The 24,008-nt window shown below is 41.7% G+C and overlaps 1 protein-coding gene across 1 annotated transcript; it reads right to left on the bottom strand.

Moving 5' to 3' along the window:
- wars2 (tryptophanyl tRNA synthetase 2, mitochondrial) lies at positions 1 to 23,812 on the bottom strand. Its single transcript, XM_019275551.2, has 6 exons — positions 23,646 to 23,812; positions 10,650 to 10,910; positions 7,808 to 7,888; positions 5,935 to 6,017; positions 3,814 to 3,932; positions 1 to 1,065 (listed from the first exon to the last, which is right to left on the bottom strand). The coding sequence occupies exons 1-6, from the start codon at positions 23,751 to 23,753 to the stop codon at positions 617 to 619; spliced, it is 1,101 nt and encodes a 366-aa protein (XP_019131096.2). The 5' UTR covers positions 23,754 to 23,812; the 3' UTR covers positions 1 to 616.
- Positions 23,813 to 24,008: the final 196 nt, after the last annotated feature.

The following is a 24,008-nucleotide window of genomic DNA, read 5'->3' as shown; positions in this document are numbered from 1 at the left end:
TGTCCTGTAAGCCGGCTCCGTTTTATTCTCCAGCTTCAAACTGTGAACTTTATTTGTTCATCTTCAAACTTTCTGTTCCATTTGATTTTTTTTGTGTCTTTCAGCATTGTAAGCACTTTTGATGAACTGTGTTATGTTTTTTTTTTTTTACAGAGATCTGATTTGATCCGGTCACACTCGAGGGAACACGTTCAAAAATAGTGTTTGAATCTTAATGCAAAGATCTGTTTGCATTTCCTCTGCTGTTGTGTTTTCGTGTTCGTTAGTCACAGATTTCATTAATCTGATCTGATCCCAGTCCAGACAGACAAACGTGTGATCGAGCTGATGGTGTGGACAGAACCGTGGACGTCACATCTAGACACCTGTGTTCCAAATGCAACCAGCGTTTGAACACTCAAACAGAGTTTAAATGTTAAGTAAATGTTTTTAATAAGTAAATGTTTTTCAGGTGTTTTTGTTTTTCTTGGCAGTCTGGATAAGCTCTGTTAGCATTGACGACAAGAAGACAATAAGATGATTTGTTTGGTATTTGGGGAAAAGCCAAGACTCCAAGACAAGAATTAAAAAAGCTAGAAAGTCTCTCAAGGTCGTCCACCAATCAGTCTGCTGCCTCTCAGCAGAAGCCAACTCTCTGTCGGACCTCTCTGAGGACCGGTGCAGCCAGTTCCCGAGCCCTGCGGGTTCCCTGGGCCAGCACTCCCTCGAGGTGAGCGTGGTCCGACCTCAGCCTCTCAATCTCCTCCCTGATGGGCGTCAACCTCTGGACCACAGCCTCAGTTACGAGTTTTTTATATGCGCCTGTGTCCAACCCTCTGGCCTGGGACAGCGCCTCCTCCACGTTGATCATCGCCATGGCAGCATGGATGGTCACCAGGTTGGACACGCCCGGCCTCGTCTCCGGGTCAAAGGTGACCTCGGAGGTGAAGTCAGTGACAGCACGGCGAACCTTGAGGGCGATGTCATCAGGAGAGTCCGTGATGTTAATCGTTGCCATCGCCTGGGGGTCAGATTTGGACATTTTGGCAGAGGGGTCGCGGAGGGATTTGACTTTTCGTGTAGAGCCTGTGGGAGGAAATCAGATCTATGAGTATGATGAGAGAATGAGAGAACACAAACATTTCAAAATAAGACGTCCAGCAGCTGAAGAATTTGACACATTGTAAAATGACTCCCGACGTCTAAGATGAAAAAAAAGAGTTATGTATACAAAACTGTGAACATCACTGGTCACGGAGAATGAAAGACAGTAACTCAAAAATATAAAATAATCATAGAGACCAGACACTTAATGATAAAGCGTTGCATCTCTTCAAAATAAAAGCAGAGCATTCTCCTTCACTGCTTTATCAGAGGTGTAAATTTAAAGTAAATCAAAATAAAAGGGAGAAGCAGAGTCTGGATACTGTCAGCCGATCTCTGGCTGTGTGACTCAAACATCCTCCACCAATTAGAGGGTAGGACAGCCTGTGTTTAGCCTGACATGCACAAACCAGGGCAAAAAAAAAAAAAGAAGCCCCAAAACTATTTGTCAACTGAACATCAGAAGACATTTTAGTGAGTAAATCTGACTGAAAACGTCCTGCAGACTTTAAAATCTGATAAAAAGTGTTCATGCAGGATTTAAAATCAAACACGTTCGCCGCGTCATCCATTCATTTCCTGTAAATCATCTCAAGATGAGACAAAAGTTACATTTTTCAAAATGGAGCAGACACATCTCAACATGAAGTCATGAGTAGTCTGCGTGAGCGGCCATTTCCTCTTCTTTCCTTACTTATCAAACCCACACTTCCGCAATATTTCGAGTTCTTTTTCTATCCCATACTGGTAGTCCACATCCGTCCCATGTGTCACATCCTCTTTATCATTACTGAGACGTCCTCATTTCAGCCAAATTAGAAAGTCTCTGCTTTGGTTTTCAAAGAGAAGGTGGTGACTGGCAATTCGGCTCTGCCAAAGACAAGATATGAGGATGAGATCCACCACTCTGAGCCAAATACAGCAGACACAGGCACGTGCGCCCGCATGAACACACACACACACACACACACACACACACACACACACACACACACACACACACACCCTCTTCCCTGAAGTCATCTCGAGGACATCCCCACAAATCTATTATCACTCCATTAGTCAGATACAAGAGGAAGAAAATATTTCTTTAATCAAAGCTGCGCTGCACACATGACTGACTACATCTTGTGCTTTTATGAGGCTGATAATCAAGGAGGGTGAAACTGGGATCTCTGGACATGTTAGCCATGTGTGTGTGTGCACGTGAAACTGTGATTCTGGAAAACACACAGCAATCATTTCAAAATAAAAGTCATATTATATGTTACATTTTTGGCAAACATTTCCCAGAATTCTGATGGGTCACTGTCGTCACCATATATTTTATATATTTTTTATTTAACCAGGCGAGTTTCACTGAGGTTGGAGACCTCCTTTGCTTACAAAGCTGCAGTCCAAACGACAAAACACCACCCAAACAGAAGGAGCCATGAAAAGAGACGCTTAAAAATGATCGGATCGTTTAAAATTTCGTTTAAATTTGGCCGGGGATAGATTTCATTTCCTTTTACAGATTAATCCCAGTGGCTGAAGCAAAGACATGAAGGCTGTGTTATTCATCACTATCCAATGCTCGACGACAGACAGGAAATACACAGCTTGTCATCTGTGGCAATCGTTGTAAAATGAACTCTGTGATATGAATAACTTTATAAACAGACGCTTCAGTGAGATGATGCCAACCGTGAAATGATGCGTCCCTGTTTCAAATCCAGCCAGGGACCTTTGTTGCATGTCCCCATTTCTCCCCCCTTGTTTCCTGCCATCTGTCTGCTACCATCGCTATCAAATAAAAAGGCATGAAATGCCAAAAATCATTTTTAAAAAAGAAACAAGTTTAGAGATAAAACTGAACAATAACTGATTTAAAAACGACTCTAGACATTTGTTTGTATTTTCCTCGTTCCAGTTGTTTGCTCAGCAACCGCTGAAGAAATGACATCATCATCCAGATATTGTTAGCCCCTCCAAACTCAGACTTCTTTCTAAAGCTACTGTTTTATTAGACAATCGCAAAAAAATCAACAGCAATTCACACCCTCAAAGAAGGAAATACACCCTCACAGGAAATAAAACAGAGAGGTTACAAGACATGTAATCTACACAAGAAATAAAAAAAAATCTTACGTGTATTTTCTTAAAACAAACAACAAGCTGCCAATTGCAAATCAACTCATGTTTGTTTGGTCTTACTTTTTTCTAGTATCCGGACACTAATTTCAAAACAAAAGCAGATTTCTATTCAAAATGGTTTCAAATAATCTGATTGCATTTTTTTCACGTTTTAAGAAAATAAAGTTTTCAATGGCAAAATATGATTTAAGAAAAAAAAATATGAGAAATTACCACGGCACTCATAGCTAAAAAGCAGCAAGTTTTTGTCTCTATGAAATATGAAATGACTCGATAATTACAATATATAAATTCTATTTAGCTTCATAAAAAAAACTCCTTGAATATGATGTCCGATTATGATATCTCATTTAAACAGCTGCTAATATATGGAGTGTGTGTGTGCGCCATGTGTTTCAAAGGAGTTAATGTACCATGACGAGTCACTGTAAGGTTTTTCCTTAAGAGGAAACCGATGAATAAAGAAAATACATGTTGTACATAAAATGGAAAATTCGGACACCAACCATTAGCTACTATTTAGTTATGTGATTAAACTTAGTGTGTGTGTGTGTGTGTGTGTGTGTGCCGCCACGCCTGTAAGCATGTTCTTACTGAGCAGGGCGCTGGGTTCGGGGAACAGGTTTCCGTAGCGGTTGTTGAAGATGCGAGCGAGGTCCTGAGCCAGCTCTAAATGCTGGATCTGATCCTCTCCGACTGGGACATGAGTGGACCTGAGAGATGAAACCATAACACAACATGAGCTTCCTAAACAACTGTACACTCTTGACAGCACAGGAGTTCAAATGCACAGCAAGATGTGAGCACAAATTGGAGACACTTGAATTCACTGCTGGAGCTTTCTTCAGCATCGGTTTAGCAACTTTGCAACTGTCACCCGGGAGGAAGTAATCCATTCATTTCATCTTTAATAAAACCCAGAGAGCATTAGAGATGAGCTTTCTCTGCTACTTCGCCTCTTCTTTCCCCACAGGAAATTAGGTTTTGGCCGTTTGATGGTTCAAATAGAAACCCCTGAAGAGATGTCTTCTCAGTTTGTTTGGAAATATGTAGCTCATAGTGAGTATTCATTTTCACAGAGGAAACACCAAGCTACAATAATCCAACCACTGACTGATCTGGATCACTAATTCAGCTTGCACCAACACACTAACATATTACATCATACATAAGAACAGTATGTTGTATCAGCCATAGAGTGTTAAACTGCTGCCTCACACAGAATTTATAAAGACCTTTTATCTTACTCAGTAGAACACATCTATGGAGATAGTTTTGGGGTTTTTTTGTCCACGTTTGAGATGCAATGAAAGTTCAACAGCAACATTTCCTTCCAAAAACAATGTCCCTGTGAACGCACTTAACAGTCCACTGGAACTACTTTACACTGAACAAATGGTGTTGTTATGCAGTGTACTGTGCATGGAGGCAGACATGCCACAGACAGACATCTCAGATAAGGACAAATAAAACCAGAACTACAGTCGTCCCTCGCTATATCGCGGTTCACTTTTCGCGGACTCGCGGATTTTTTCAGTGTAATTTTGCATGTTTTTTTTTTACAGTATGAACGCGCATTGTGTTCTGCGTTCTAAATTGGCTAAGGGAGAACTGCACATGTGTTCTGCATCCTGATTAACTAAGGGAGTACTGTACAAAATGCGTGTAAAAAGGTGTATAAAAGTGTGTGGTTAGGGGTTTTACGGCCTTAAAACATGTATAATAATTGTAAAACTTACTTCGCGGATTTCGTTTATAAACGGGGGACCACTGTACATTAATGTTCAAACGCCACTAGAGGTAAGTGAGTAAATATACTTTTTTGGTGACTGGATTGGATTATGTTGCATGGGATACTTGCAACATGCAAGTATACATGCTGCATCGACTTATTTCAGCTGTGGTAGAAAATCGCTCAGATCATGATGCTTCTCTTCTCATGATGGTTTTAATTAGTAGTTGACAAAATAAAAGAAATAGTCAGTATAAATTTGCTCCAATGAAAGAGCACCTTTCTTCTTTTCTTATGGCTGATGTATTTCATATGCAGCTTTTCTCAATATAAAAGGTATGAATTTGAACAAATTTGTGGGGGAAAATTTGAGAGAAATACACATTTTGAGTCCATAAAAGAAGTCGTATCTTTTACCGCAACTCGGGAGCAAAAAACAAGTGTTGCATTTAGATTTTTCTGGAGTGCATCGTCTGTTCATGCGAGGCACAAGCTCACCAGCGACGTGAGCTTACAGAAAGCGACGCCCCTGCTCGAGCTCCTTACGCCGGCTTGGAGTTGTTTGTTTTGGCTCAGAAACAAGGATGAATCTGCTTTTTTAAACAGGACAGTCACACATGTTCAAACAATACAAATGGCTGCAAAACAGCCGTGAAAAGACGCGCTGACTTCGGAAAGCACAGTGTGTGACTCACTCCCAGAGGAGGAACATATATAAATGATTGGAAACAACACTAACAAGTCTGGGCTGAAAAACAGTGAACTCGTCCTTCCACAGGCGAGATTTATTGGAAAATGGAATATAATGATAAAATTATACAGTGACACAACGGCCAATAAGGACAGAGAAAGGACTTACGAGGTTAGTTGATGGAGTTTAAGAAATACAGTAAATACTTAAAACAATGGTGTTCAGTTTTGGATTGGAAAAATCTATCTAGTGTCCACACACACACACACACACACTTGTATGAAGATCTCACTTGTAGAGGAGAATATCAGCTGCCTGGAGGACAGGATACGTGAAGAGACCAACGCTGCCTTCATTCTTTAGTTTGCTCTTCATCTGAGTAAAAGATTGAAGATAGAAAGAAGGAAGAAAGAGAAAAAAGAAAAACTGAATGAATAACACGTAAAACAAAAAAAGCGGACGGGGGAAAGAGTGACTCAAGTTGACTTTTTCTTTCCCCCCGGCAAGAACCATTTTCACTTTTACGACCCATCGATTCTCAGTCAAACGGGGCACGGATGAGTTCACGTGACATTTTCCACCATGTTAGAGATGAACTCATCTGTTGGGTAAACAAAAGGTGTTTTCTATGAAGCAACAGAGGCCGAGCACAGAGAACCACTGGCTCTCTCGCTCAGTCTCTACATTTAATAAAAATGCATGTGGCTGGGGGAATTATATAATTATAAGACTTTTGAAAAGTCTGGCAGGTGGAAAAAAAGAAAGAAAGTGATAAAACAGACAATAGATATTTTGGATAATTGCCAGAAATTCAGAGGGAGTGGAACAAAGAAATGAGCTTTATTTGCAACTATTAAAGCGAAGTGAAGCGCAGACGTGGCAATAATTAAACCAGCATGATTCTGAACCAGTGACGGAGTGAGAGGAGGTCCAACCTTTGACAGACATATAGCATCAATAATAATCACATATAACATATGTAATTTACTATACAGAGGGGCCATCTTCATCTTCAGATGGAAGGTTGATAAAAGAGTTGGCTGCACAGAAAACATATCTGGACTTGGCTATGAAATAAATCCCTCTCATGTCCTAATGATCATACGTTTCATCAAAAACTGATCAGACTGCAACGGGGAACAGGATATTAGGTTTGAACTCAATCTGACATGAGTCACTTTAAAATATTACTTGGCATCGCACCTCCATGATGACAGTCTATACAATCTGGATAGGAGAATCCATTTTGCCCCCAAATATTGTTTTTTTTTTTTTTTTTTAATCTGTAGGACTTTTAAACTTCAGTGATCACCAACTATTCCAAACAATCAATAAGCAAACTGCTAAAACTGTAACACCGGTGAAGAGCTACGTGCTGTAATTATAAAAGCAGGGACATCATTTATCTTCTTCCATATTTCTTGTTTGTTTGACGCCCCAGTATACTCCCAACAGATCTGTATTCCTTTTTTTAAGGAATGTTTTTCTGATGATTAGGTTTTAACAGATTTTTGCTGTTATCAGCCTGTATTTAAATATTTAATAGAGGCTCATTAAAAGAAGATAAGACAAGACAAGACAGGCCGCCCTCACACCGACAACTAGTTCAGATCGCAGTAGCTGGAGTTCCAGTTTTATCGGACATCACATCATCCTGATTTTAGCTTTCCTCCACTGGCTCTCTCTGTCTTTAAGGATTGTTTTTAAGACTTTGATGGGCTTTAAAAGTGATCAGCACAGGTCAGAACTAGAGGTGACCAAGCCTTCTGCATCAGAGCCCCTTAAATTTGGAATGACCTGCCCGACGAGATAAGGCTTTCCGATTCATGAACTAATTTTTACAGATCAGTTTTCTTTCTTTTTCTTGCCTTTTAATTATATTTTAAAACTTTGATCTTTTTATCCTTTTACCTTTAACACCAGACCTGCCTTTTTAAAGCCAATTTTTCTTTTTTATTCCCGATCTTTATATTTAAACCTACTACCTACACTTATTACTGTTCTGCTATTTTTATTTTATTTCTAAGCTTTTAGAAAATCAAAGAATATCCTGTTTTCATTTTTTAATCGCTCTGCCTGTTTTCTGTGACTTTATTGCTTTTTACTTATTCTTGTAAAAATTCTTGTGTGTGTGTGTGTGTGAGTGTGTGTGTGTGTCATCTAACCTTCCACTGTGGCAAGTGTCTCAGGCGCGGCATGCTGGTTAGACAGCCGAGGATCCAAGAGAGCTCAGCGTGCTCGGACACCTGCAGGGTCAAGAGGCGGGTGGGGAGACATCGTACATCACTGTTGGAGTCAAATGATCCGTTATAATCATCTTAAAAATGAATTTATATCACATCGTTGCAATTCACACCTCTTATATCTGGCACTGAGTTCAGAACCTAGCCACATTATTCACTGGATTCAGTTCATTGGGGATGTTTCATATTTGCTCTGTGACTAATCAGTCTGTCCTGATCCTTGACCTGTCATGTTTGCTTTTTTTTTGCCTCCTCGATTAAAACTCCTGATCCTTCAAAATTTGGATATGGTAAGTGAGGCCTTTACTGCAGCTCGAGAACGCCAGATGAACTGCACACAATGCTGTTTGCTGCGTAGAAGAACTGACTCGAGGAGTGGTTGTTGTTGTCTTCTTCATTCTCTCGGTTTGTACTTTTTCCCCTTCCCTCTAACCCCTCTCCCTCCTCTGTCAGGCTGTGTTTGGAAGCCTGGGTGGGGCTGGATGGCAGAAATGTATGTGTTCAAAAATCAATAGAGAGAGAGTAACAATAAACTTACACAACGAACAACTAATATGTGCAAATCTTCACACATGTATTCTATATGTGTCTTTGTGTTGTACTCTATTTAGTGCAGTCATTAGAAAGGCTCATAACCACAGAGATAAATAGAAGAAATCAATTAAGCAGACAGATTAAACAAACACAGCTGAATGGATGAGAGGTCTGGTGTGAGACAGCTGTGGTGGAAGGAAGAGGGTGACTCCCTTGCGCCTCCAAGTGGCAGTGAGGAGTACTACCAGTCTCCCTGTGTGTCCTCCACTCCTGACACAGACAGGTGCACCTGGCCACGCCTGTGTTTACTGTTAGAATGGACTGTGAGGACACGTTTCAGCTAAAAATGACAGATCCAGATCTGCAATGTGGGTTTGTAAATAAATATCGTCTATGCCGACATTTCTTATTTTTTAAGAAAGAATAAGAAATATTTGACAAATTCAAATTCAAAAGATCGGAAACCAGGACTGACTCTTGTGCTAAGACAACTTTTATAACAGAAAAATGAGGATTATTTATTAAAAAGCATCTCTCTTTTACACAGAAAAATGAGGATTATTTATTAAAAAGCATCTCTCTTTTACATGGCAGTATGAATTCTGGAGGCATGAACGATATCAACATATAAAACAATCCTGGCTTTTGATCAGCTGCGGTCACATTGTGGATTATTAGTGTAAAAAACAGTCCAGTAGACATGTTGCATAAAAATAGAAATGTGCTCTCAAACTTTGGGGTTTATTTGTGTTTTGCACACGGTCAAGTAAATTAGTAATAACATCGTGTTGTGAAACAATGAATAGGTGAATGTGAATGTGTATCTAGTGCATCTGGCAGTGATGAATGAACTCCAGCATATCTACTTTCAAGGCTGTCCTGAATGTGTGTGAGAGAGAGAGTGAGTGTGTGTGTGCGGGGATGCAGGAAATATCCTTCTGCTTCAGCAAATTAAAGTTTATGGACACTGGCTATACAGCCATCCCCTCTTTATCCTGTTGCTTGAAAAGCATTCTGGAGCGTGACGTCAGCACCAGCAGACAGCAGGGACATAAACCAGGATTTCAGGCTAACGTGTAGGGGGGGCCGGTATTCATTACACGCTGCAGACAGACAAGAGATGGGACAGATGTCGATGACAGCGCAGAAGGGGATGGATATGGTTTGAAGTGCAATAAAAAAAATCCAAACATATTTAAAAGCTTGTGGAGAACAAGGCCTCCATTCACACTACATGGCAAGAATGCGCTGCAATAAGAGATATGCTAACGTTACGGATCATACGGGCATTACACTGATAGAGAGTTACCATACAACCATGGCAAAAACTCCTTAAGACTGTAAAGATGGGATTTTAGAGAACAGCTAGCAGTTGTCCCTGCACAGTAAATCCAGTTTTCTCTTCGATGCTTACTATAAAACCCAGAGGATTTGTGGATCTGCTGATTCATTCGCTTCCTTCTTGATACCACCGACTTCAGCTCGCAACGGATCTGTTCTTTTTCTTTTTCTTTTTTTTCTTCAATGAAGTCGAGTATTTTCTTTGGGCAGTCGTCGTATTTTTACATGTGGAGCAGGCGTGTTCAACAGGAGGGTTGCCTCGCTGCCAAGTTATGTGGCATAAAACTAAACGGATTAAAAATAGGGCCGTGTGTGTGTGTGTGTGTGTGTGTGTGCGTGCGCACGCAGAGGGGAGGGGGATTGCAGAGAAACACAGATGGACTGAAATTAACTATCTCACACTCCTTCTCACTCACTCACACACACTGTATCTGTACATAGATAAGAATAAGAAGTGATAAATAAGCGTTTTGGGGTCGGCAGGTAAACATTACAGAGTCTACGTCTGGAAAATAAACAGTCGAAGATGGCTGACCTTCACACTGATCCACTGCGGCACAGATTGGATTAAGATTGGAGTTTTTGTTCAATAACCACAGTAATCGTGTGAAATAAATGTGCAGACATGAGCTAAATGTGTGTGCACAAGTATATGTTAGGCAAGAGCACTTCATACATGATTTTCTGTGCCAGAGTATGAGTGTTAGTCATTTATCTTTACATTTATCGCACATCTGTGCAATAAATTGAAGATTTACATTTGACATGTACAGTAAAATAAAAAAGCACAACAAAACAGCCCCACTATACCAGCTGGGAAAACTTGAATTCCAGCTTGTAATGAAACACAGCAGACATCCATCAATCCATCCATCCCACTCCTGCCCACCTGAGACTGCTGGAAGAGTATTGCTCTCTCTGGGTCAACGCCGCAGGCCAGCAGGCTCGCTGTCATGTCCAGTATGTTGCCCCGGAGTTGGGCCGGGTCCTGGGGCTGAGTGATGGAGTGCAGGTCCACAATGCTGTACAGGATTGAAGGATATTGGTTCTGCAGGGCCACCCAGTTCTCCAGGGCACCCAGGTAGTTACCCAGGTGGGGCACCCCAGTCGGCTGGATCCCAGAGAATACACGTCCACCTCCTGGAGGCTCCTGGGAAAGAGGGGGAATATGATTAGGATAGATTATCTCCTGTTCAATATACTGAAGGTGAAAAAAAGAGGCCAAAGGTGAAAAGGTGAGAAAGTCACAACTGAAAGAAGCCTGCAGAGACTCAGGTGTCAGTGTTAAACTATTGACAGGTTGGAGGCCAGCAGGAGTCACGCTTGTTTTACCATGATGCTAACTCCATGGCTAGCACCTCTGTTCTCTCCCAAACACATCCAGCACAAAGAATGCATCACCTCACCGGCCAACAATAATAATTAACATCCATCCGGCCAAACTCGTGGCCTCTGTTACCACATCGGGGAAGGACACTGAAAGAGGAGGTGGAGGCAGAACCACAGAAATGTCAAATATTACCATACAACATGCAGACCACCATATTACCATCATGATAGCAAGGACATCATTTTATAGAGCTGGAGCCGGGGCAGCAGTGAGCTCTTCATCCGCTCTGAAAGAAAGTGGGAGATCACTCGTTGTGTTTGTATCGTTGGGCAAACATTGTGTTTCTCTTTCTGCAGAGCCCGGCCAGGCCAAACCGCCTCGTTTCTTCTGGCATCGACCCACTCCACTGAACCTTGGCTTTCAATTGGCCCTGCTGGGAGAGTATTAACCACTGCTTGTGGCACCAAGCACCACATGATACAATTAGAGGGCAAGCAGAGCGGCACCTGTCATGAGACATGAAACCACAATGGCATCCAAAACCTAGGGCTTCTTCACCAAAGCCGTCACACAGTAGATTTGGGCTTCGACAGAGCAGAAAAACATAAAGGCTCAGACTGGAACTCTGTGTTTTTGTTGAGCAGTTAGAAAGACAAAGTGTTTGGCGCCTGAGTGACACACATTTGCCTTCCCATCATGGAGGGCTCAGTTCCCGGCAGAGGCACGGTGCTGTGGTTTGGCCGTGTGCTATAACTCACAGGTGAGAAGGTGGTGAGGGATCGTGTCCTTGTTGGGGTTGGGTGAGGTGGAATATGTGGTAGATATAACATGAACCTCCACGTGCACAAGGGATAGAATTACACATGAAGTCTACTAAATCAAGGATGGGCCAGCAATGCCAGGGACTTTTGTACATACTAAAAATGTAATCAGAATGAAAACAGCACTAGCATAGCACTTGCATGCATTTGACTGGCGATGCAGTGTGCTGCTGAATGAAAGTTGAGCCACGTTTTCGCAGGACGACCCAACATTTTCTTTTGCCATAGCTGGCTGTGTCATACTGTACCCCCACTGAGCCAATATAGCGGCCTCATTGCAATAGATGAGAAGGTTGCATTTTTGTTGCAATATTTTGGTTTGAAGAGGACTTCAAAAACCTGTACGGAGTAAATTTGCCAGAAAAGAAAACTGAAAACGGCGTTCAACAATTGACAAAAATGTCTACGAGGTCCATTTTAAAGCTGTTTTTGAGCTTTTGAGTGTCTACGAGGTCCATTTTAAAGCTGTTTTTGAGCTTTTGAGTTTGGCCAGTTCAGATTTCCATTTTTGAGCCATTCTTTCATGTTGTCTTCAATATTAATATATCAATATTATATAAGAATTTCATTGTGCCACATGAGATTCCCAATAAAAACAGGTTATATGTGTATAATGACACTGATATGGTAAGTATTTTGGTCACTAAAACTGTATCAGTGGGTTTGAGTGTGGTGCCTCCTGCACAGCAGCTGGGTAAAAACATGCAGAAAGTCCATCAACTACAAAGAACTTCCACTCAATTCTCTGATGTAACAAACAGTTCCGAAATATGACATACAGTACATCATAAAGTTGATGCCGTAACTTCCATTTAATCACTTTCAAAGAAAACGACCCACAAGTCTGATTAGGGTTAAGTTTGTTTTAGTTTGACACAAGACGTGTTGATGTGTTGTAAACAGCAACGGCTGGCGAGGAGAGCCGCCTTTAAAACGTTCCCCCACAAAACCCATGGGATCTCTGTGTTATCACCTCAAATCTGACTGCCGATCATATGTTCCCCCGGCTGCACTCTTCAAGGTTATCATAACTAATCATTAAAACCTGAAGCTTTTCAGAGGATATCCTCTTCAGCCACTGCTGAGAAATCAGTTATCTTGACGGCTAGCTGAGCTACATCACATTCAATCTGACTGAGGGACAGGCTCAGCACAGCCTCGCAGATCAGATAACAGCTGCTCTCTCAACAGTGTGGCCTGGAGCTTCTCCATCTCTCAGCCCTGAGGGATCAAATAACAACTGTTCTGAGGCCAGCATGGTTCACAAAGTCTCCATCTATTGGCCCGAGGGAGCTGGTCGTTGCCCGGCCAGAGAGAGGCAGGAAGGAACTGGGTGCTTATGTCATTACCGACGGGGTAATTGCACTGGAGTGCCATTGATGCTGAGAGCCTCTTAAGAGGTGTCAGGATTGATTTGGGTGCGGACGGGGCCCTGAGTCTGGCTCATGTGTGTTCTCACCTCGAGCTGACACGCCAAACGCATGTTCCCCCTCTGCTCCTTCCCCCTGGGGAAGCCATTAGCCATGCAGACATGGTAATGGTGTCATTTGAGCCAATCGAGTGTCAAATGAGAGTCAACGCCATGGCTAACTAGCCACTGGGCAACCATGCATAACGCTGCTTCGGCACACACCTCCACGTTACTTTTGGTCAGAGCAAAGTGTTTTGAAACATGTGCCTCTATGGCCAATGGAAGTGAAAGTAGGTTGCAGTAGAAGTAAATCAACTACTGCATGATGACAGAGGAGACAGCAAATGTTGTAAAGCAATTAATGTTTGTAATGAATACTGCGCTGCAAAGCCAACAGTAATAAAATATTATCATCTGGCATACTTTGGCCATGGTCTATATTAAACCTGCGCAAGTGAATTTCAATATCAGACAGTTGCAGAGTGCTTCACGTCATACGCTGGAGGTTAAATGACACCTTGTGGCTTGTTAAAAATTCCAGTAAGATAAATGATCAAATGCACTTCGAGCTGTTATGATGACTGAAAAACAACACTAGAATGAGAGACTGAGGAAGAGCTTGTACGACTTATTATTATTATCATTATTATTTCTCATTTAGTTCCTTTAAGAATATATATTGTAGGAGCTCACAGGAATACATTTCATGATTATTTTCATGATGAGACAATAAGGCCATGTGCAGCAGTTCTGTTATACTGTACTTTGGTACGGTAGTGCTTTGAGCTACATGCTAACTTCATATATGCGCGCACACACACACACACACACACACACACACACACACACACACACACACACACACACACACACACACACACACACACAGCATTTAATAATTTTAACTTCATCTCTATAATGCCTCCCTCAGTGAGTCAGATACACACGCTTCTGTAATCTGACAGAAACACGGGCAATTACTTTTGCATTTGTTGCACTTTATTTCATGTTAATTTGTTCTTGTTTTATATATATATATTGTTTGTAATTGATGATAACTTGTTTAACATAACCTGGAGTATTGTAACAAAAATAATTTCCCCCTGGGATTATTTAAGTATTTCTGATTTTGATTAACAAAGTAAACACCAGACACATTCTGTTGAAGAGGCATGCCCAATGTGCCAACTGCCATAAGACAGAAGCAAACAGACAACAGACCATTTTCATCGCACAGAAAATGTATGCTCTAGAAATAGTAGTAAAAAATAAATAAATAAATAAAAAATGTTGTAAAACTTCTATATAATTATATCTTATCTGACCCGTCTGAATACCGTGCTCACAGGGCTTTGTAATAGTTAATATTTTTCAGTCCGGGTCAAAGTGGGCCACTGTTGGTCAACAACATTGCCATCCCTCGAGCCAGACGGCCAGCGTGGCAACAAATGTCAATAGTTCAGATGTGAAGATACAAAAGACAAAAATTTTAACAACAGCACACAGGTCTTTTTCCCCAACTAACAAGAACACTAAGCTCAGTACAAATAAATGAGTTAAATAAAAGATTAAAGCCGAGCTCCTTCTTCTTTGTGTCTTCCCTCTCTTTCCATCTGCCTCACAGTTGTTGGATGCCTGTTGACGGCACATAGCAGGCGCGAGGAGCTCTGGTTGTTCTTTCCTCATATTTTACACTGACAGACCGTCGAACTACATCGTTGCTAAGGTGACGAAAGCTTTCTTCATCCACGGCATGCCATGTGCTGAATACATTACGCACCACGTGTGCGTGACATTAATGGCAACAGCTACAAGGTTACATATACTAAAAGGCCATGTTTTCACACTCTCACTACCTTTCCGGGAATATGTGTTCATTTGTCTGTGTGTGTGTGTGTGTGTGTGTGTGTGTGTGTATATAATATATATTATATATATATATAGATATATTGTGTGTGTGTGTGTGTGTGTGTGTGTGTGTGTGTGTGTGTGTGTGTGTGTGTGTGTGTGTGTCTGTGGTAATCTCCACAGGGACAGAGGTCATGAGCAAACATAGACGCATGTCCACACGTGTCTTAGTCTCTGCCTACATCAACAGCAGTTAAGCTGTGAAGGTGTCTGTCCATATGAATTTGACAGCTCACATCAAGTAATAACACCGGTGGAAAGAAAACTATCAGACAGCCCATCAAAAAAGCATTAACATGAGCCGATCCAATGCACGAGCTGCATTATTAAATGGAAAACAATAGTGAACTGAAGCTGATTCACTTCATTTGACAACAAATAGACTGTCCTCTTCCTTGGGAATCATCGCTGGGTTTCCGACAATTCCAGAGAACATTTCGCTCCAGGATTCCATGGAAACAACATCCCCCTTTTCTTTCCAAAGTCTTCCCGAGCCCTGGAACCACTTCATTGTGGGAACTGAATGACAAGCACTGGATTTATCATTTAGAACAAGATACAATTAAATACAGAAGAATGACAAATAGTACCAGGACCAGATGCATAAAAACTTGGTCTTGATGATATACAAAAACAGAAATATGCATACAGATTATTTTGATTTGCCAGAGAACTGTTAAAAAAAATATGGACTTGCAGACATACGCGCCTTTGTAACTTCAAATCACACACACTCAGTCAAACTGACAAACAGTGTGAAATTAATAACACTGTGTACTAGATTCCATCTCATCATATTTTTCTATTTCCAACGGACAATATCACACTTGGCTCGCCCTAGAGAACTATGTGTACACCTGGTCCGACCTTTCATTCAAGTCAACTTTTTATACATCTGGGCCCTATCTGACCCGTCTGAATACTCACAGGTGTTTTCTTTAATCTGTAGTTGATTGTTTTTGCTCATTGGACCTTAATCTTCAGTTGGTTTCATTGTGAGAAGCATTCAAGGTGTTGCTAAAGTGTGCTGTGTGAGGGGGACATGTGAAACACAGACCTGAGAGTCGCCATTTTTATTGGCATGTCCAGGCCTAGAGTCTCGTTCCGCTCGGTGTTATTAATCACAGCCGTGGTTTGGTTGAGCTAGCAAAACAGTGGATTTCTCTTCTCAGACCTGTTCTGGGCTGCATTTCAGGGGCTCATACATCATATCAGAGCCTGGGAGTCCTGGAGTGGCCCACTGACATCTCTCTCACCAAGGGGCTGATGAGCGGGGCCGACGGTCACCGCCATTTTATCGCGCCAATTTCAACACATCTCAAAACCACCTCTGGGAGATTCGCTGCTTGCCCCGCTGTGAATTACCATCAGCTCTTTGTGGACGGGGGGAAAGAGGTCCAGATCCGACCGTGGCAGCACCGAAACGGGCCTACAGATGGAGGATTTTCGCGGCTCTCCCGCTGGGCGCCAGACACACAAGACCCAGTGTTCCTCTTCTGTTCTGGGCGCCCCACGCACCCCATTAACACCGGCATCATGCTGAAATGCACCTTGACACACCTTCCCCCCACTCCTCTGTATCTTTCTTCATCTCTGTCTCTTTCTCACTTTGGGACCTGTTAACGCTGGCGACCAACAGAGCTGCACTTTAGTGAGGTATCAAAAAGGAAATGGGGTTTACTGTATTACCTCCCTTTATCCCTAAAAGCATGTGTGCATGTGTGTGTGTTTATCCAATGTGGGAACACACCACAGCTTGAAACAAAGTGCATATGACCACAGAGAAAACACACACACACATATATGAATGCATATAAGCACACAAAAGCAGCAAACTTGAGAAATGCAATGTTAGAAAACGCAAGAGAAAGAAGGAAGAAAGTGATGGAGGAGGTAATGTGGTAAAAAAAATAAAATAAAAATAAGAATAAAAGTGTGACTATAGCGCAGTCAAGACTTTTGGCAGTTTTTTTTCCTCTTTTTCCTCCCAGTGAGTGTGTTGGAGGGGGAGCAGAGGGGAAGGCCCGAAAGGAGCGTTTGATTAAATCTGCGGTTGACGTGTGGGACAGGTGAGATTGATGAGGTTCCTCTGAGTTTCACACTGTGCGGAGAGCGGGGGTACAGGAACAGAACGTTGCAGTGTGGCGGGCCAGGGCTCGGGGCCCGCTCGCGCCGTGGGGTCCCTCGGCTGATTAATGGTACTGGAGGCCCTTCAAAAACAGCACTCCCCGCAGACAGGGCCCGACGGTGCTCCAAAAATAACCAGGCAGGGGAGGCAGTCCCAGCCTCCAGCCCTAACAGGCTGCAGCTTCTGAAGGAACCAGACTTTGAGACTGCCTGGGGGGAGATAACCAAAGAGGAGCAGTGCCTACTCAAGACAGGAAGCTGTAATCTGGCTCATTAGAAACTAAACGTTTAATGACTTTTCTAGTTTATGGGAAGTGACAAACACTGACAACCGATATTGTATCCATTACTACGGTATCATATTACCTGCTGATGTAATTACACACAACAAGGGTAGGAATGCCAAGACGTTCAACACAAAAAATACATTTTAGAACCATAATAAAAACAGTGTACTACAACTGATTAAGAAACTAGACCACTTTGGCTTAAAAGTTCAAGTTAAACTTCCAGTTCCATGACTAATGGGTAAAATTATCAAAAGCTTCAGAACAGGTACTAAATGGACCTTGCTAAGATTGTATGTTATCTACTGTTGGAAATAAACTGGCTAAATCTGTTGGAAATATATGTACCGCTCCCGTCTTGCCTCAAGCACCAGAAATGCAATCTAGGTAGTTAGGTTTGAGTAAATGCGCAGTGAACGATAACTCTGCAAAGAAAACAGAAATAATTCTATCCTACATTATTCAATTACAAGGTGAATACATCATTGTTACACTTACGCAAACTATTACTAAACTACAATAAATGTATTTGACTGGGCGACCTAGTGCATTTCCAGACGTCATTGCGTTGAGTTGCAGCATAACTTGAGCTAGATCCCCTGTTTTGCAGACGACCTTGTGAGTCCCTTGCTTATTGACCCCCGCTTTGCCTTGACATAAATGACAAGTTTAAGGTCTGTCTTTTTATAACACAATGGATAATTTTACATTTATGCTCATGTTCATTCATTGTTTTTTCTAAAAAAAATTAAATAAAAAAAACACCAAAAAGCTTTGATAGAACATAATGCCTATTAAACATGCTGTATAAGAATTCAATATAAATGATTATCACCAATCTCATTGTCAGAATAATACATAGACAATCATATAAATAAATCATATATAATAATTTCCCATCCAGCAATATTTAATTAGTCCAGATATATATTATGTATCCACATTTCTACAGACTAAAATGCAGTATCACTGACTAACACTGTACTGTGATTTCAGGCCTGTGAAAACCAAAGCAGTTTTCCTACAACATGTCAATGATCACATGGAAAGCAGCTGTGGGCAGCTGGAAAAGCCAAGACTAGCCTAATTCATAGGTCACTTTTTTCACCGTTAGATAAACACATCCATGCCAGGGCTACTAGTTTCCATTCAGTGGGCCCTTCCAAATTGTTTCAGAACATTTCGTTATACCACTTCCTTCTTCTGTGTTGACAATGGACATGTTTAATTTGATTTCACTCGCAGGAAACAAATGAGTGACAGGAGAGCTAACGATACCCGAAAAACACATAAAAGTCACAACACAGCAAAAAAGAACCGGCACACACTTCATAAATTTATCAATATGTAATTATGGTAACACTCACGGCAAACCTCCACCCGGCAGCCTCTCTGTGATTTCCCTCTGCTAAGGCAGCACGTGTTGACCTGAGTGCAGCTCAAAGGCACAGGTATTTGGTACATTTTAATTAAAAATGTCAGACGCTGGGCAAAAAGCTCTGGATCAGACACGGACTGAAACATAGGAAAACTAGAATGATTCCCATGGCACTACAGTAGGCGCTCAGCTACAGACTGATTCTGTAATTCGACTTAGCTAGATTTGAATTAAGGAAAAAAAAAAGCAATATGTTGACATATGGCATAGTTTTAGAGGAGGAAAGAAATGGGTAATGCCTCTGAGTGAGGGCTCTGGCTGCAGAATGACTACGACAGACCTAATTACACAGAGGGGACTGCTGAGAATTAGCGGACTTTTCTGACAGTTGAAAATAAATAGGGCAGTTAATGAACATCCTCAAAGGGGAGACCATGTTTCCTTGCTCTCGCCGGCCTCTCCCATGTGGTGTGGGGAGCCGCTCTAATGGTTTTAGCTGACACCCGAGTAAGTGAATTTGGAGCAGAGGAGAACAGAGAGGCAAATTAGTGGTCACTTCCTCTTTCCTGGAGCCCGGGGCTGACATGACTGATATCAGTCAATAACAGGACCACAGGCGAGGGACGGCTGTATGGGGAGCCCTGTATTTACAGCTGACATGAGGCTGGAGGTCAGTGTAAAGCAGTAGGGTTGTAGAGAGTACACACCTTTCTATTCTGAGCAATAGAGTTGCAGAAGGATACCAACACTGTGGTCACTTATCACTTATCACACCGTGTACATTGGCTTATCGACAGTATTGTATTATATTGTATTAGTGTTCTTACAAAAAAATATAGGACATAATATTTATTTTAAAGTTATGTTTATGTCTTTGGATCACTGTCACTGATGCTATAATGATAATAATTATGTGCTACTGCACACCGTAATACCGTGATATTTTCTGTGACCATTAAAATATTAATTTGGGAAACCTAATGGTTTGATCAATAGTGACAATAATGCCTTGGTACAAACCTCGCCATGAGAAATAGTTTTCTGTCATTATCTGTCCACAGAAGACAAGAAGCGAAGCAGAGCAGCCTCAGAAACAATTCTCTCAAAATCCAAAGCATCTGACAGAAAGGTCACACTTCGTCTTTGTGTCAGCCCGCTGAGGTTCAGTGACTTTTTAAAACACATTTTCCAGTGCAGAAAAAAAAAGCGCCTCGTTTGACGCACATCACACCTCAGGGCATTGTAAGCGTGGTGGTGTTTGCACTCAGCCTTCCACATTTGGAGAAAATTAAAACAAATGAAAACCAACACTTCATTTCTGATGTTATTGCTGGTAATGAAGCACTGCTGTGATGCTTTTCGAGTCCCCCACTTCCACCACCCCCCCTTCCTCCCCTCTCGTCGCACACCTCTCCAGCCTCTCCAGAGACTCTGCCTTAACAAAATACAGACGGGACGGCGGTGAACGTGCGTACTGTATTGCAGCTCGTACATCAACCAGCAACACGGCTTTTGGGCAGATGGTCCGAGGTTTTTAACTGCACCGTAATGTAAGAACAGCTCAATAATTAGCATCGCTGTTGTAGTGAAAAGCACTGGTTATTCTTACGCGTGCCATGGGACTCATTGTTTGCCTTAACACCCCATTTGCTTCTCCAAGGCGACCTGCAATGATAGGGAGCCCTAAGTTGAGTTATAGTAGGCGTGTTTCTGAAAATCCGCTCGAATAAAAAGGTACAGTGAAGGAGTGCTACTGAGGATATGATGTCACATGCCAAACTACATCGAATAAACTCAAGATTGTAGTCACAAATGAAAGCCGCTACAGTCAAAAATGAACAATTAAGAACGCGACGCGTCTGAAAGGAAAAAGCTCAACATGATCCAAAAGGTGTGAGTAACCCATAAACTCACATCGTCGTTTCAAGTCGGCCAAAGTCAAATATAATCGGTGACATTTCACTTGTGTGATGACACCATTGTTTTCAAATGGAGAACCGGATTTTGCTTTAACTTGCCTTGGTTAGTTCAACTTCAGTTCATTATTTCCTCCGTTTCCCAGAATGCCTCTCCCCCAGGGATTGGGCCTAACCATGTTTGCTTTCATCTGTACTCTAGGAACAAACCAAAAAAAAAAAAAAGACTTCATTCTTTGATTATGAGCCACGGATGACAAAGCTGACGGTTGCAGCTGAGCTTTAAAGTCAAAAGAAAAACACTTTCTGCTGTCAAACTGAATGCAGCTGCTCTAAATACTAAAACTTCCTGCTACGATTCCACAAGTTTTCTCTATGTATGGAACAGTTTGAAGGGAGCACAGGACCAACTCTAAAAATACTTTTTCCACTGCATATTTATACAAATATAGGAAGTGCTGTGCTTTGGCTCCATGCCCAGGAGAAACTTTGGATGACTGAATTCTTGCACTCAGCTGCTGCTGGTTTGTCAACACAAAATTCAAAGCAAAAAAGGTGACTAGTACGTACATCAAACCTCGGGTTAGGTACAAAAAACAAAGGAAAGAGAGGCTGTCTGCACACTGCCATGCTCCTAAGCTATTATTCATCAAACGCTCATCGGACTGATAAAGAATCGAAACATTCCTCTCCGACTCATATGACCCACTGTCAGCAGTTAGCCGGTCGAATGAGACAGCAAATGAATACATGTTCATACCGAAGGAGGTTGGGTATTGTTTTGAATGTTTTCATACTGATGCCGAAACAGTGACTAATGTATTATGATATTTTAGTTTGAGGAATGTAAAACAATTCAACAAAACCGTTTTCAAATTACAAATGTTGCCAAACTTTTCAGTGTTGTATTTTCTCATCACAAGCATCCATATGCGAACTTTGTCTAAATATAACATAGTATCCTGATTTAAATCTGCAAAAGACCTGATCAGAAAACAACAATTTGAGCAAGCAGATTTTGACACTACAACAGTACACTGTAGTTCAATGAAGGAACACATTTTAAAGGACCGCTGTGTAGGATCTAGTGGCATGCAGCAGTTTATTGCAACTGTTTTGCCCAATCTTCTCCTTTCTATGGTGAAGGAGAAACGTCATCATCATGAAATGCTCTATCTAGAACCAGTGTTTAGTTTGTCCATTCTGGGCTACTGTAGGAACATGGCAGTTCAACGAGGCTGTGGGAGAGGACCCGCAGCATAGATCAAAATCTCATTCTAAGGTAACAAAGACCTAATGATTCTTACATACTTATGCAAATTATATTCCTTTTCTGACATATTTCATAAACAGAGCCCCATAAATCTGACACACTGGACCTTTAATAGTAAAAGTATGATATTTATCCGGCCTAGCCTTTGATTATGTGCCGTATGAAGTAGTAATTACATACTTGGGATGAGATTATGACCCTATTATACAACAAATAGTTCCAACCAAGCAATCTGATTGGTCAACTAGCCATTCACTGCTCAAATCAGCATGACAGCACGCCTCGTCACCGCTTAAAATATTACTCACGTCATTTCCACAGTAACAGTATGAGAGCCTGAGTTGGTGCAAAAACCAGTTGGCTACCTATATAAACTACGAGCTCCTGTCCTGGTAATGAAATCAACTTCCTTTAATTTCATGATGCTGTCAGAGCATCTCGTTAATACGGGTGCTGCCTCATTTGTGTGCAGCGCGTCAGAGAGCTCAGGTCAGAGATCAGCTGTTTGGTTGTTGAGAAAATGTTTGCTTTTGAAAGACTAAAAGTTAACTAATGTGAACTGAATCGGAACATTTCGTTAGATAAAAAAGCATCTTGTCTCGTCGTGAATCTGTCTTTTGTCAATACATTTGCGCTCCAACAGTACAGCCTTATTATTGGCATGAGTGACGAACCCTAACCCTGATCGTTTCACTGTCATGCCAACAATGACTGCAAGCTTGTCACCACAATGAACTTGTTTGTTTTTTCCTATGTTGTATTGTCTGTCCTATTAAAATCTCTTTATGTTGTTCCTGCCACAGCCATGTCTCTGTGTTTTCTTTCTCGATGTTTACCTCTTCCCTGTCTGTCTACTATGAAGCCGATTTATTTTTGCATTATTCCATCTGTTTGCCTGACTGTCAGTAAGAGTCACACCTGTTTTCTCTGTCTCTCAATCTCCTAAACCCGTGGGCCAGCTCTCACCCCTGGGATTCCCAAGGCTGGTATCTATGATAAAACATGACACCTGTCCTGTTCTGTCCTGCCTGTCCTGACCTGTCCTGCATTTGGGCTAAACCTAATCAAACTGTAATCACATTGAAACTGTACGAACTTAATTACCACTAGTCTATTAATGTTATCTTTGTAAATGTAGTTACTGGAATTATGGTTTGCCACTACAAAATGTCATGTCAAAGCATATTTACTTATCTGGTGTGTGTGTGTGTGTGTGTGTGTGTGTGTGTGTATGTGTGTGTAGAGAGAGAGAGAGGGATTACTGACTGACATGTTTCTTCAGCTGACTCCAAAGCTCCTGATTCAAACCCTGATGTTTGACACAGCTGTTTTGTTTTTGCCCCCGGAGCAGAGAGCTGCAGAGGTAAACAGAGACACGGCGAGCTCAGACACACAATGGCGCCGCTCAGGACACACAGTTTCCGCAGCACGTACCTTGCTGTCCGCACAGGCTGCAGCGCACAGCTGAGATCTTTGCGGAGGATGAAACTTGTGAATGAAGCTCAGGACATGTTTCAACTTAGTCCGCACGGGGAGCGACATCTTGGATTGTGACGTCGATCTACGGCGGCTTTGAAAGGACAAAAAAGGCTCCTGTGTATTCAGCAACGCTGAAACAAAACCGCGTGTTTCCCCAGTGAATGATTTCATGTTCAAATCTGCTGCTGATGTCTTTGATATGTTATTTGGGACTACGATAGATTTCCAGAAAACGGATGATCATCTTTATTGTGAGAAAAAATAATCTGGACAGAAGCCTTGACTCTATACTTTTAATTTTTTTTGTATTTTAATGCT

This window comes from Larimichthys crocea, chromosome XVIII (genome assembly GCF_000972845.2).
Source record: "Larimichthys crocea isolate SSNF chromosome XVIII, L_crocea_2.0, whole genome shotgun sequence".
In the NCBI taxonomy this organism is placed as follows: Eukaryota; Metazoa; Chordata; class Actinopteri; family Sciaenidae; genus Larimichthys; species Larimichthys crocea.
Note: the sequence above shows the minus strand (reverse complement) of the source record. Positions and strands in the feature narration are given on the sequence as shown.